At 43.9% G+C, this 14,509-nt stretch overlaps 1 protein-coding gene across 1 annotated transcript in view; it reads right to left on the reverse strand.

Annotated features, from left to right (window-relative positions):
- Positions 1-14,509, reverse strand: part of PCGF6 (polycomb group ring finger 6) — a 226,331-nt gene that overhangs the window by 207,514 nt on the left and 4,308 nt on the right. The window contains exon 2 of the mRNA XM_085606658.1: positions 1,240-1,339. Within this exon, the coding sequence (XP_085462784.1) occupies positions 1,240-1,339 (100 nt within the window). The remainder of the gene's footprint in view (positions 1-1,239; positions 1,340-14,509) is intronic.

Below are 14,509 nucleotides of genomic sequence, written 5' to 3' on the forward strand. Positions count from 1 at the left end.
TTAGATATTACTAATGGAGGTCCATTGCTTGGATTAGCCCAGCCAAGACAGCCTTTTCAAGTTGTTGGATGACATCAGTGGTGTGCAGCCTGAGTCCTATGGCACAGTAACCTAGGGGACCCCCCTCATGGGCATACCATTTCACTTAGGGAATCTGACTCAGGAGTTGCTTAAGTTCCTAAGAACAAGGGATGTGTCCTAGCAATTCGGACTGGACACTACAGGGGTCGGGCCAAGGTTGGCTTGCATACGTCTGGGCCATTTCTCCTGCATTATACTGAAAAAACAATAATGGAGTGGAATGCCACAAAGATTAATGAAAGCACTCTTCCTATTACTGTTTTTGTTGTTCATCTTAAACTTCAAAGCCCTTTGGGAGGGCTTAGGTGTCACTAGCCACACTGGAGTGAGAGTGTGTGTGAGAGAGTGTGTGTGAGAGAGTGTGTGTGTGTGTGTGTGTGTGTGTGTGTGAGAGTGAGTGAGTGAATATATATATCTATATATATATATATATAGGCAATTTCCAACATATTTTTTTTTACGTTTATTTATCACATGAAAGACCTGAAAAGGACGGAGAATTTATGTTATTGTTTTGTTTATGGTTTGAATTTAAAAGGTCACCCATTTGCACTATATGTCACCACAGTCACCCATTGAATTGTCTGTGTATATGTTATTTTGTTTTCTTTGCAGACAGCCCTCATTGGTATTATGTTTTTGTATAAAATTGTTTACACAATTGGCGAGAAAATTTTAAAAACAGAACAAATAATTTAATGAATATATATTTTTGATAAAAACTTACTGAGGTGTGGTACATTCATAAAAGTCTAGTACAAAATCATTATTGATTGTAAAAGAAATAATCGGGTTCTGACCAGTAACCACTTGTAGCTTTATAACTATTAACCCATTGATCTTAATGCTTCTTAAAAAGAGGCAGTAGGGCTGCACTGGTGCTCTTTCATTGCTAACCAGGCAAATACAGTGGATCTGCGCTTGACATCAGAGGATGACTATGGACCAAGATGCTCCCAAAATGTTCTTACCAACTGTGTCAAGAGAAAGGGTTTAGATAACCGTCACTTGATGGTGCCATTTCTAGCTCAATGAAGTGTGCCAAAAGAGAAGCTCAGAGATGCAAATTAACGTTGACCAAAATCAATACAGACAAAATAGGAGCAGCTCTATGGTATTGCTAGTGTAATGAAACAAAATGCATCACTCTCTACTTACATGTGTGAAGACATTCTGTGATAGTTGTGGCATCAATGAAGTAGCCCTCGCAGATTGAGCATAAGATGTATGGCTTCAACTCTCCTAAGTTAATCATGTCCTGGAAACATAAACAATGTATAAAAGTATGCACATTTTATCCGCTAGGCTCCATTGAACAATGTACAATAGACTCTGGGCGCCATTTTAAAGTAGAGAATGATTACTTTTGGAGATACAGTGAATTTATGTTGTCTTGCTGCAACTTATTTACAAAACATGATATATTAATAATGAAAACTAAAATCAGCAAGAATAAATTAAAAGAAATGGTACTTAGAATTTCAATTTTAGGACTATTGAGACATGTTTCTCTTCTTTACTGTATAATAATTAACTACATCAAAAGATCCACAAAGTTTTCACACAAAAGTATGAAGAGACAGGGACCCGCGGACAGCTGGTCTTAGATGCTTTAGGCATGTGGAACGTGCGAGGAGATAGCAAGAAAATAATGCGAGGCACTTGCGACAAATGGGCAGTTGATAGGAGGAGCACGGGGCACGTGGAAAGTGTGAGGAGCTGGCAGATTATATTGCGAGAATCTTGGGGTACCTAGACAGCTGGTGTGAGGAAATAGTGGGAGAGCGTACAAAGCTAAAGACACCAGTAGCAACAAGGAGCTTGCAATGCCACATAGCACTCTGACCAACAGCAACAGCAATCAATCACAATTCAACAGAACTAAAGGTCATTTGGATCACAAACAGCACTATATGCAAAGTATGCCTTGTTGCTGGTACCTGCTGTAGCTACTAGTACCAGACTATAGCATTTAGTCTGTACCCCTTTACGCATTACAGTATTTGGATGCCAGTAACTGCTCAAAACATTGTCAACAGAATATATGTATTTTAATCAATTTATTTATAAAACCTCCTTCTAGAAAAAAGAGCTGTACACAAGTTGCATGAAACAGTAGAAGCAAATGTAGCTATAAATGGCAAAATAAATTGGGATTTTGGAAAGCGGTAAGTGCAATGTTACCTGTGGAGAGACTTGCGTCAAAACAGCAATATCAATAATGAACACAAATGGAGCTCTCTTTACAAACAGAATATTCTGAATATTTAGCTTATTAAACGACTGAAAAAAGAGAATGTGAGAAAAGATTACCTGATGTGGATATCATGTGTAAGCCTTATGCTTAGTTTTTAGATAACACAGTAATCTGATTTTCATTTTATTTAGTTGCACTGAAGCCAACCATGTCAAAACAAACTTTACAGAATACAAAAATGCATAAGACCTACTCTTTAACTGGCACTGAAATTTCGGAAGGGTCTGCCCTCAGTCAGTACATATGGGGACATATACTGAAGGAATGTGCTGTGCATTGAATTAAAATATGAAGTTTACATCTATTAATCTACTGGAATAGATACATTACTGGACCCAGACGATGTTTCACTGTAACCTGTGCCAAAGATGAGAATGTGGGGGTGGTAAGATGGTGTCTCGCAGTTACTTATTGCGGTTTGCATTTTCTGAACAGAGGTTGAGGAGTCAAACAGATGTTTTCTCCATGAGCCATCTCATTTCAGTTCTTTATGATGTGCAGAGTAGCAGTAAGTGGGAATATAAAAAGCTCCCAAGAAATGCAATTTTGTTTCTTCTAACCTCTTACGTGTTATCTGACGAATATGCTTCAAATTTGCCAGGTGCTAACCTCTTACATGCTTTCTGACGAATTGCTTCAAATTTAGCAGGTGCTGGCAGTTCAAATCCTTCCCAAACTTTTTTTCAGAAGTGCAAAAGGAAGCCTAAGTTATTTGGGCCAATCTAAAAGCAGCATTTCATATTTAAAGCCTACAGATATTTTTTCGCAACAATAAGTACCCCAAACTTGCCATGAACATAGACCTTCACTCACACTGGAGTCATTTTAAACCTCATTTAAGATCAAAAAACTATTTATAAAAATACATACTTTAATACACAGAGGAGCTTTGGACAGCTCTCTGCACCCATAAGTCTGTTCAAACACCATTTACATTTTGCTTCTGGCCAGCACAGCATAGAGAAATGGTCTTGCACGGTGAGGAATGACATTTTACCTGCTCATAAGTAGACAACCACCTAAAAAAGAGTGCCTTTTGGTGTCAGTGCTAGTGTGCTTTCATGTATTTTTATATTATAACCCAAGAAAACATGGCTTCTGGCCTACCCTGTGAAGACTGCCTGTTGCACTGCGTCCTGTTAAAATAATCCTTTTTGACAGGTATAAAACTCCATTTTAAATAATAGTAAGTCACTCCTATGTAAGCCGTGAAGCCCACAAGTTAGGGTGCATGGTACTTAAAAGGGAGGCATGTAGAAAATGAATATTACTGTGTCCCTAGGATGACAAGCCCTAAAAGCTATTTTCACTGTGCCTGACCTAGCTGTCCTATGAGTACAAATAAAAATACAAATACTGTATCTCGGGAATGGGACCAGCCTGAAAAAGAATTAAGCACCTATTGTTTTAATAGTTATTAAACATCCATTTCAAAAGTGAAGTCAGATTTGTTATAAATATTAAGAAAAAAAACCTTTTTTTTTAAGTTATCATTTACCTGTCTGAACTGCCTGGATGATAATTATCATAAGCCACTGCCAGCTCTAAGCCTGTGCTCAGCTTGAATAGGTGTGAAATAGTTTTGAAATGCCTTCCAAGATCACACAACAGGCTGACCTGAATGGGCAGAAATGACTCCTCAGAGCTCAAAAGCATACGCAAAGGAGGCTGGGGGCCTCCTTTTTGACAGCACAGAGTTGATTCACATGTAACACTTGGGGCGCACTTGAAAGGGGGAAGCTGGGATAGCAAGACAATTATTGTGGATTCCCAGTCTGGTTGCTGAAAGACCCTGCTTTTGTTCTACCAGACTTCTGTCTCTAGACTTATTGGGGTTATAATTCTGCTTCAAATTGGATTTTGTTGTTAAATGTGGGAGGACACCAGTGTTACACTAATACACTCCTCGCACCCACCCCCAGCGTCCACGTTTGGTGTGCCCTAAGACTTTCACCATCTTGAAAATGCCCGGATACTGCAAACCGGCCCAAAATCTGATGTAATACAGACAGGAACTATTGCTAAAGTAGGTAGGGGAGAGCCTGGGACATTTTACCACATTAGCTAAGGAGGGGCCAGGAGTCATGCCCACACTTTAGCCAGTGCCAGGTATAAATGAAGTATCCCAGGCACTCTCTTCAGAACACTTTGTGACATGCAGAAGATCAGAAGAGAACTTGACCTGCTGTCTGTGATCTGATAGGAGCCCTGTAGGGCTGGACCTGCCCGCTTGCACCCAGGACAAAGAAGTGGCCTCAAAGAGCCAATTGTATGACCTCCTGTGTAGCAATAGAGAGACAACAAGCTGCCTTTTCAAGGAAGTATTGAGCTGATGAGTGTCAACTGGACCTAGACTAGACCAGTCTGTTGGCCTTCGACACCCGTGAGCCTCAAAGTGTCTCCTTTGAGGTCCTAGGGTCCTTCAGAAGTTTATTCCTGTGGTAGATTGGCACTTAAAAGACTAAGTCAGAAGGTAAAATCTTTGACCAGGATTTACCTGGCTGGTGTATCCAACCAGCACTCCATCGAGGACAGCCTTAAATCTTACCTCGGTTCCGGTCTACCATAACCACAGACTATTCATGACACCTGGAGTTTTTTGGAACTAGTCCTACTTAAATCTTTTTTAAATAATCATCTCTCTGGTTCTCCTTATTGGATTTTTATCACTTTGGTGTCATTTTATTAAATTGTACTTTAGTTTTCTAATTTGGTTCAGGATTTTTTACTGTTTTGTATTTTGATTTTACTACTGTTTTGGTAGTGCATAAATAACTTTACACATTGCTCTGATTTGTGTCATAGCAACTAGGTGGTTCACCTCAGGTTAATTTAGTAACTTGGAGGGTTCATTCTGACAAGGGTTGTGATTAGCCCTTGAAGTGGGAGGTCGCCTACCCCAAATAATAATCTAATATCTTACAGTTATCATTCAAAGCATACAAACTTCTGATATTTGTGAGTTATAGTGAAGTACACAATCGGAAATCCAGCTTCCTCACCCCGTGCCTTGCTCATGACATCATTCATGATATCATGGATGACAAATAACATCTTGATGTATGCCGCTAACACCAAATTTTTGTTGAGCTCACAGGCTTTTTTGAACTTGCTACTGTATTAATGAGTACTTCAGCTTTGTGGCTCAAGTGAGTGCCAACAAGTTGAGTATTTACTAATGTATGAGCATAATTTCCAGAGTACCAGCTACCAGACTGTGTTAATTTATATATGTTCGCTAAAATATGAACAACTATTTTAAAGGTTCATGGCATAACATTTTTACTCATTATGGTGTGCAAAAATGACAGGGTCAAATACAAACGTTTGTCTCATGAAAGGAAAAGCGTAAGTCCTACCTTTTCAAAGAAAAACTGAAAGAAAGATTGATGTTAATAGGTTCATGTGCACTGCACTTCTGAAAATTAAATACTGCAATGACTAGAGCATGATTTGCAGAAAGCAGTCAGTGAAACTCCATTAACCGGTACTTTGAGTACTGCGAATTCTACCAAGTTATGTATCTTCTGTCATTTCAGAACAAAGGTGGCTTTTCCCCAAGGAGTTAAATCATAAAGCCTTCATGTTTCCAGAGCAGACTCGCTTGGTGGTGCTTGCGCCAGTTATGAAATGTGGTGGGAGCAACAGACAGTAGCATATTTTTACAGCTGGAAAAGATTCATAAAACCCATTTCTTATGTTATCCTAATCTCTCGTTAATATATCTCCAAAGTTTCAGTATTCTACTACCCAATCTCAGTTTTTAAAGCAGAGCCTGAAATATTAAGTTACATGTACTTGCGCCATTCAAATCTATAACAATTTATATGGGCTGAAAATAAAACGAAATAAAAAGAAAGCTGTAACTATATCTTTGAAAGTGAGAGTGCTTTACTGAAAAGATTCACACTAATTGTACATTTATTTCGGACAAACCTTAATAAAGAGATAGAGAATACTCCCTTTTCACTAAACAACGCAGTGTGTTTTTCTCACATAACTGTCAAAACACATCCACATTGGCTATTAAAGTAATGACATGAACATTAAATAACATCATTAGAACACTGACAAATATTAATTCAGTTATATCACTGACGTCACTAAAATGTTAATAGCTCAATGGAAACATCTGTAGGATTATCTTTGATAGTGTATGTGTGTTACATAAACCTGACAACTGTAATTTAACAAACGTTACAGAAAACGATGTTTTTCTTCCCTTTCTCATATTTTTCTTTATAACTTGAAGGGGTCAATAAAGTCAGCTTACAAAATGTAATTTTCCCTCTACACATGAATTTCGCTTTAGTGGGATTTTGCATTGTATATTTCAACTCTGCACACTGTAATAGACTTTTAGCTTTGTGAAAAGTTCTCATACCTTCCTGTAGTGCTGAGGAGCAGTACTGGAATATTAAGAGCTTTTGCCCTTGGCACAGTAACATTTCACCTTTCTCCCTTGTAAGCCTTAGTGCTGTATCGTGGTCTCTGTTTTAGAAGCCTGGTTCAAGCTCCGCAAACTGATCCCTTAAAGTGAAAGTGGGCGCAGTTTGGCGCTTTGAGGGATAGTGAGGCCAGGGCTACTGCTTATACGAGGCAGGAATGGGTCTTTAGGAGAGAAGCGTTGGTCTTTCGAAACATGAGTTTTAAGTGAAAATCCCATCCCAAAATATTGCCCAGGTCAATATCCACGTGGAAAACCACTGGTCAATTAACACACGGCGCAAAAAGGCCAGGCGTTCAAGTAGTGATGGCATGGAAGACGGGAATTGTGAGCGCGCGCGTGACGCGGCCGTCAAAGTGAAAGTGATCGCGGGCTGGAAGGGTGCGAGCTATGCACTTAATGAGCCATGACGGAAGCGCGCGCCTGCGCGCATAACAGCAAGCTGGTGGCCGGCTGCCTCTGGGTAGCACTTTCAAAACCCGCCTACTAAATGTCTCGCTTGAGACAGAGCATGCGCTGGCTCTGGCGAGACCTAAAAAGGACACTTTCCTCCATTATGAACCTTGCTGTGGCCCCAGGTGGAGGCTTCTGGATGAGGGCTAGTTTCCACAAAGTCCTCCATTCGAACTGGGGTTGCAGTTTCCAAGATTCCAATAATCCTTAAGTTGCTTCTCAAAGATCTGCCATTTAAGTCTTCATTCTTTGCTTTTATAATCAAGTACTTTTTACATATACGACAAGATTCGCTAGAGGCGTTAGTGCCACTTTACAGCTTTGAGATGATTTCTTTATGAGCATTGATTCTAGTGGCATGTCTGTCTAGTACATACTTTGTTCGGTCCAGTCTTTTGCCAATTTGTCTATTTTGAAATGTATTGTTTGAAGTCTGCTGTTTATCCCTAGTAGCAGGCTTTCCAAATCACTATTTCCTGATTATTGGTGATTGCCAGAGCTCTCTGTTATAATTAACTCTGTTTCTTTTCAAACTTTCTTATAACGTGCATCGGCGTCAGGAGATGTGGGACAGGGATAAGTAATGGCGCTAATCAATAGCGACCCAATGTGTGTGTGTGTGTGCGTTTATCCATGACAACAATGGTCTAGTTACAGTTAATGGTCTCTGGTGGGCTCAGATGGTCTAACATGCAATGGTGACCTCACCTGTTAGTACCAGATGAATCTTCACATCCAAACCCCCATCATCTGAAAGGACGTCTGTGCCTTGATGGTTATGTAGTCAACCGGTTATACTGCGTTTTAAATGTAAGGCTTGCAGAATGAATAACAGGGAAGCCTGAACAATATATGGACTAATTTGAAGCACTGTGCAGTTTCAGTCGGTATCTTGACTTTTCCAACTTAATGGGCTAGGACTGTGTCTATGTGGAGCCGCAGCATTCTCCCATCTACTAACACAGGTCTTAGTTCCCAGAGGCAGGTCCACTCACATCATGCTTTGCCACCAATTTATAGTGCTGGCTCATATCTCATCAGTGGCCTCTAAGTCAGACGGTTATATGTCACAGCTGCCAAAGTTTCATATTGCTATGTGTGACATTGTCATAAATTTGTGTAATTATAAGTGACATTTCAACAACGGAGTGACCGTTTTTTGCAAGCAAAATCAAGCAATGATGACGAGGGAAACATAAATATCGGAAATTACACCCATTTGAGCAACACAAAACTCTTAGAAGATCTAAAAACTGCAAAGCACCAAAATGGAAGGGCACTAATCTAGTGCACTTTGCATAGGCTGCTGCAGATTTAGTCACAGCATGATTGTAGGGGTACGGCTCAGAGAGGCTGACTGAGAGGGAAACACATAGCCTAAGTGAAGTCACAGCCCGAGTCAGGCAGTGCATAGGGCCTGGCTGTACTTGGTCAAAAACCCACTGAGCAAGTCACAGCCCAGACACCTGAAGCTAAGGATATAAATTGCTGTTTCTCCATCAACTGCCGCTCCCTTACCAAACATAAACAGGAGATCTTCGATATCAGTAGTGATCTTGAGCCAGACGTGCTTTTCCTGACCGAGACTTGGCTCACTGCATCTTCCACCCCCGAGACCTTGGATGCCATACCCAATGGATATGGTATTGTGAGACAAGACAGCCTACTCCAGAGAGGAGGTGACATAGCTATTATCTTTAAGCTCTCCATAAAACGTTCTCTTAGTGTGATATCCATAGATGAATGTGATATCCATAGATGAATGTGAGGCTGCTCTTTTTTCACTAACACGTACTAGCACGTGCATATTAAAAGGGCTTCTGATATATATCGCCCACCAGGGTCTGCAGGTAGATGTATATCCTCCGTGGTGGACTGTACTTTCCCACTGTCAGGTCACCATAATAAGTTTATTATTCAAGACCTGGTCAGTGTGACTGCTCTTCCCGCACACAGCTCCACCACTAAGTGCTGCCCCCTGAGCCCTCCGTTTGCAGGGGGTTTGAGGCCCTCCTCCACTCTCAGGACCCTGCCTGCGCCTCATACCTGGTGGTCCAGTGGGAGAGCACACTGCTCTTCTGCTGTTCTGCCTCTCTTTGCCCCTTTCCTTTTGTGCCGTCTTTTCTCTTTCCTTCGTTTTGCCCTTGTGTCACTTTTCACTTCTTACACTCCTCACTCTTTCCTTTGTTTTCCCCCGTCGCTGCCCTGCAGCACCTCCCCCACCTCAGTGTGTGCTTCCTGCTCAGGCCTCCCAGCTGAACCCGCCCTCTCCTGATCCCTACTTAATGGTGGCCTCTCACCCTCTTTTTCTCTTTCCTTCGTATTTCCCTTCTGTCACCTTTCACTTCTCACTCTCCTAATTCTTCTCACTCTTTTCTTTGTTTTCCTTCGTTTTCCCCGCTGCTGCTGCCCCCATGGCCCCTTCAGTGTGTCCTTCCTGCTACCGCCTCCCAGCTGACCCACCCTCCCCCCGATTCCTACTTAATGGCAGATGCACGCCGCGTCAAAGGCAAGCCCATCTGCACCCGTCCGCGACTCGACCACGACCGGTGCCAGGGGCCCTGGACCTCTGACCCACCACAACTTCAGCACCTTTCACAATCCAACCCCCGGACGCAACAACAACTGCCAGCTTTCTACGCCGAACAACCCCCATGGCCCTTTCTCCTGTCTACACTGCCGCTGCACCTTTACTCACCGCACCTTCACACACCTTCGCACCCCAGCAGCGTCTCCCAACCTACCAGACATCACCGCTCACAACCCACTCAACTGCATCCTCCTCAACTTACGTTCCCTACACAAGTAAGCCATAGAAATCTGAGACCTCCTCAACACCTACTCGCTCGACGTCGCCTTCCTCACGTAAACCTCGACCAACACCAACTCTGCACATGACATCGCCACTGTTATTCCCGACGGATACAAGATATTACACAAGGACCATCCTATCAGTCCAGGAGGAGGCATCACTGTTGTTCACAAAAGCACCCTTTGCAAGACCACCCTCCCGGATGGCACAATGACCCTCATGGAGCACCTCCACTTCCACTTCCAGATCAAGACCAACCCCAAAATGACTCTCCGTGGAACCCTCATCTAGAGGCGGTCCAGTCCCGCACTCCCTTTACCGACACCATCACTGACCTCATCACATCCCACGCCCTCGCATCCACAGACACACCCTACTCGGAGACCTACATTTCCACCTGGATGACTACGACAACTCAAACACAGCCTCCCTCCTAGAGAACTTCACCAACATAGGACTGGAACAACTAGTCACCACCCCCACGCACACAACGAGACATGCACTCGACCCCATCTTCACCGGAGGAAACAGCATCTCCTTCCTGCAGCTATACCACGGAACTCCTCTGGACAGAACACCACTGAATCCACTTCTCCTTGAGAAAAAAACACTGTACACAAGCAAGCCCACTGTCTTTCCCGCTGAAGCTGGAACAAAGTCACCGAAGATTAGCTAACCTCTGCCCTCGTCAGCACCCCACCACCGACTATGTCAGACGCAAACACCGCAGCATGCAACCTCCACTGCTGGATCACGAACTGCGCCAACATACTTGCTCCCCTCAAGAAAGCCACCAGAAGACACATCAAGAAAGCAAGCTTGTTCACCCTTGCACTCCAAGAATCCAGACGCTCCTGCAGATGACTCGAAAAGACATGGAGGAACAACAAAACCCCGTAAACATGTGCTGCCTACAAAGCAGCCACCAACGCACACCACCAACTCATCAAATCCATAAGGAAGAAATCCCTCCAAGACAGAATCCTCACCATCGCACACAACACCAAAGAACTCTTCTCCATCATCAAGGAATTTGCCAAACCCTGCAACGAAACAACATATGTCCCACCCTCCCAAGACCTCTGCAACAGACTCTGCACCTTCTTCCACCTCAAGATGATCTATGACAACTTCCACAACCAAGACCATCATACCGCTCCAGCTCCCCCCTTATGCGACGCCACCCAAAAGACCCTGCTCAAATGGATCCCACTCATGACTGAAAACACCTTGAAGACCATGGAAATCATCCACTCTGGAGCACCCTCAGACCCCTGCCCACACCACATCTTCCACAGACCTGCCTCTGCCATCGCACCCGAACTACGTTGGACGATCAACTGCTCCTTTGAGACCGCCACCTTCCTCGACAACTGGAAACATGCAGAATTCAACCCCCCTCCTGTAGAAACCCTCCGCAGACTCGACGGACCTCAAGAACTTCAGGCCCATCTGCCTGCTTCCCTTCGCAGCCAAGGTCATCGCAAAGGTCATCAACACCCAGCTTGCACACTACATCGACGCTAACAATGTCCTGGACAGCTCCCAATCTGGATTCCAAAGCAATCACAGCAGAGACCGCCCTACTAACTGCCACCAAAGACATCCGCTCCCTCCTTGACTAGGGCAACACAGCAGGCCCTCATCCTCCCGGACCTCTCGGCTGCATTCAACACAGTCTCCCATCACACCCTAGCCACCAGACTCCACGACGCAGGTATCCGAGGCAAGGCCTTTGACTGGATCCGCTCCTTCCTCATCGGCAGAACTCAGCAGGTTACAGTCCCTCCCTACCTCTCAGAACCGACAGAGACCACCCTCTTCAACATCTACATGGCTCCCCTCGCAATCATCGTCAGGAATAATGGGCTCAACCTCGTCTCATACGCCAACGGCACCCAGCTGATCCTCTTTCTCACCAACAAACCTAACATCACCAGACACAACTTCCAAGGGATGAAAACTGTTGCCACCTGGATGAAGAACAGCAGCCTGAAACTCAACCATGGCTCCACCCCTCCGCATGGAATGACTCCTGGTAGCCCTCCACCTTCGCAAATCCCCCCCACTCTGATGAACCATGCATGAAACCTCGGCATCATACTTGACTCATCGCTCACAATGAACAGCCAGACCAACGCTAACTCCAAGACCTGCTTCAACGCCCACTGCATGCTTTGAAAGACCTTCAGATGGATCCCAAACAATTCCAGAAAAACTATCACGCACGCACTCATCAACAGCAGACTGGACTACGGCAATGCTCTCTATGCTGGAATCAACAAGAAACTCCTTCGCAAACTCCAGACTTTCCAAAATGCATCAGCCAGACTGATCCTCGAAATCCCCAGTCGCTGTCAAATCACCCAACACCTCAGCGATCTCCATAGGCTTCCAGTCGAAAGGAGAATAGCCTTAAAACTCCACACCCATGCGCATACAAGGCTCTTCACAACACCGGACCCGCATATGTGAACAGCTGCCTCTCCTTCCACGCACCCAATAGACACCTCTGATCAGCCCAGCTCTCAGTGGCCACCGTTCCACGTATCAGCAAGACTAGAACGGGAGGAAAGCCCTTCTCCTACTTCACAGTCAAAGCTTGGAACACCTTCCTCCTCCGGTAATCTCCCACATTGACTAGTATTGCTTTACCAACCCTGATTAATTGATAGGCGTTCTAAACCTTCACTTTGAAGAAAGCTCCTGTAAGGAGGCCAGTTCCCTTAGTAACGATCTAGAGACTTTCCATCTAGTACAGATAGTATCTGGTCCCACTCACATGAAATGTCACACTTTGGATCCAATTTTTTCAAATTCGCCCACCTTGATGGTGGATACCCCGATTATGGTTTCCTGATCTTATCATTCTTTGATACACTTTTCTTTTCCCCTCTCTGACTGTACACCCCGATGCGCCAAGGAGCATCATATGCTCACTAGGAAATGGGCTAAGATTGACACTGAGACCCTCTTCCCCAAATCCCGGGGTGAACGTAGACTAGGTGGACAGGAATATCCATTGCTGGACTAGTGAAGTTTTAGACACTATAGCCCCACTAGCTCCCTAACGTCAGATACAGAATTTTCCCTCAGCACCCTAGTTCAAGGAGGAACTAGTAGCAGCTAAGAAAGCATGCAAACGCCTTGAACGCATTTGGCGGATGGACCATAATCAGAGCTGTCAATTCAATCTTTATTTAGCACTCACAAAATATCACAGGCTAATCAGAAAGACGCAGAGAGAGTTTTACACTCAGAAGATAGGCAGTTCCAACAACTCCACTAAAGAACTCTTAACTATACTTAAATCTCTCTCCTCCCTTGATCGTGTCTCTGCTGGGGGAACTCCCTCATGATTTTTGCAACAATATTGCTCACTTCTTCGCCGCTAAGTAGCCAAACTCTATTAAACTTTCCCGCCAGAATTCAAGGATCGTAGCACCACTCTGGGCAATACAGAGCATGTGTCTACCCAGGGCAAACTTGGGCTCTTTACCATCCCTTCATTGAAGAAATGACAGGAACATTTCTTACATATGAAATCTGGATCACCTCTAGATCAGGCCCCGCCGAGTATTCTCAGGTTAGGAATGCTCCCTATCCTTCCCCATCTTAAAGAGCTTATTATGTTGTTTTTAAAACTGAGATGATTTCCCCAGAAATGGAAACATGCTATAGTGCTCCTGTAATGCTCAGATCTCCCCTGGACCAAGGTATGTACCGTCACTTTCCCAGGGAGAGAATATCAGTTCCAAACTTATGGAATATAACATATACACAGCACTTCCTAAAGTGGGCAAACTTTCAACACTCCCCCAAAGGCAAGGCAAGAAAACAATATATACACAGACTTTGCACATCACTTGCCAGGAGTAGAACAACTTCCGATAACACAATTACCCCCTAGAAGGGAATTCACCCATCCTTCTACAACAGAATACTTGGCCAAGAAGAGTCCACACCTCCTGCTACAAGGAAAAGACGAATTGGTATATCTGGGATGTATTTATTAGTAAATAGCACCACACGGTAAGCCAAATGCACCTATCATAGCAGACTCTAGCATATCAATAGTATGATTGAAACACAATCAAGGCAAATATATATGTTGAAATATATATGTATGGATTTAAGAATCAGAAAATAAGAAGGAAAGTTAAGAATTCAGAAAAGAATCAAGAGACAGTAGCAGAGACACCTCACCTACTGCTCCATCATTTCACCCCACTTCGCTCAAGGGGAGTCCATTGCTCGAACCGGGCGAAAGCTCAGAGGTGACACCAGCCTCCACTCGTCCGTGACAGCACGTCTGCTCCACGGCGTGAACTTCCACCAGGCCAGTGTAGGCTCCCCTTTTTAATACAAATTCAAACACAACGAAGCTCCTAGCAAGCCTCGCCCCCTCGTTCTCATGAGAACCCGTACCAGCCTGCTCCAAGGCCACTGCAACGGTTGA

Source organism: Triturus cristatus, chromosome 1_2 (genome assembly GCF_964204655.1).
Source record: "Triturus cristatus chromosome 1_2, aTriCri1.1, whole genome shotgun sequence".
NCBI classification, from domain to species: domain Eukaryota; kingdom Metazoa; phylum Chordata; class Amphibia; order Caudata; family Salamandridae; genus Triturus; species Triturus cristatus.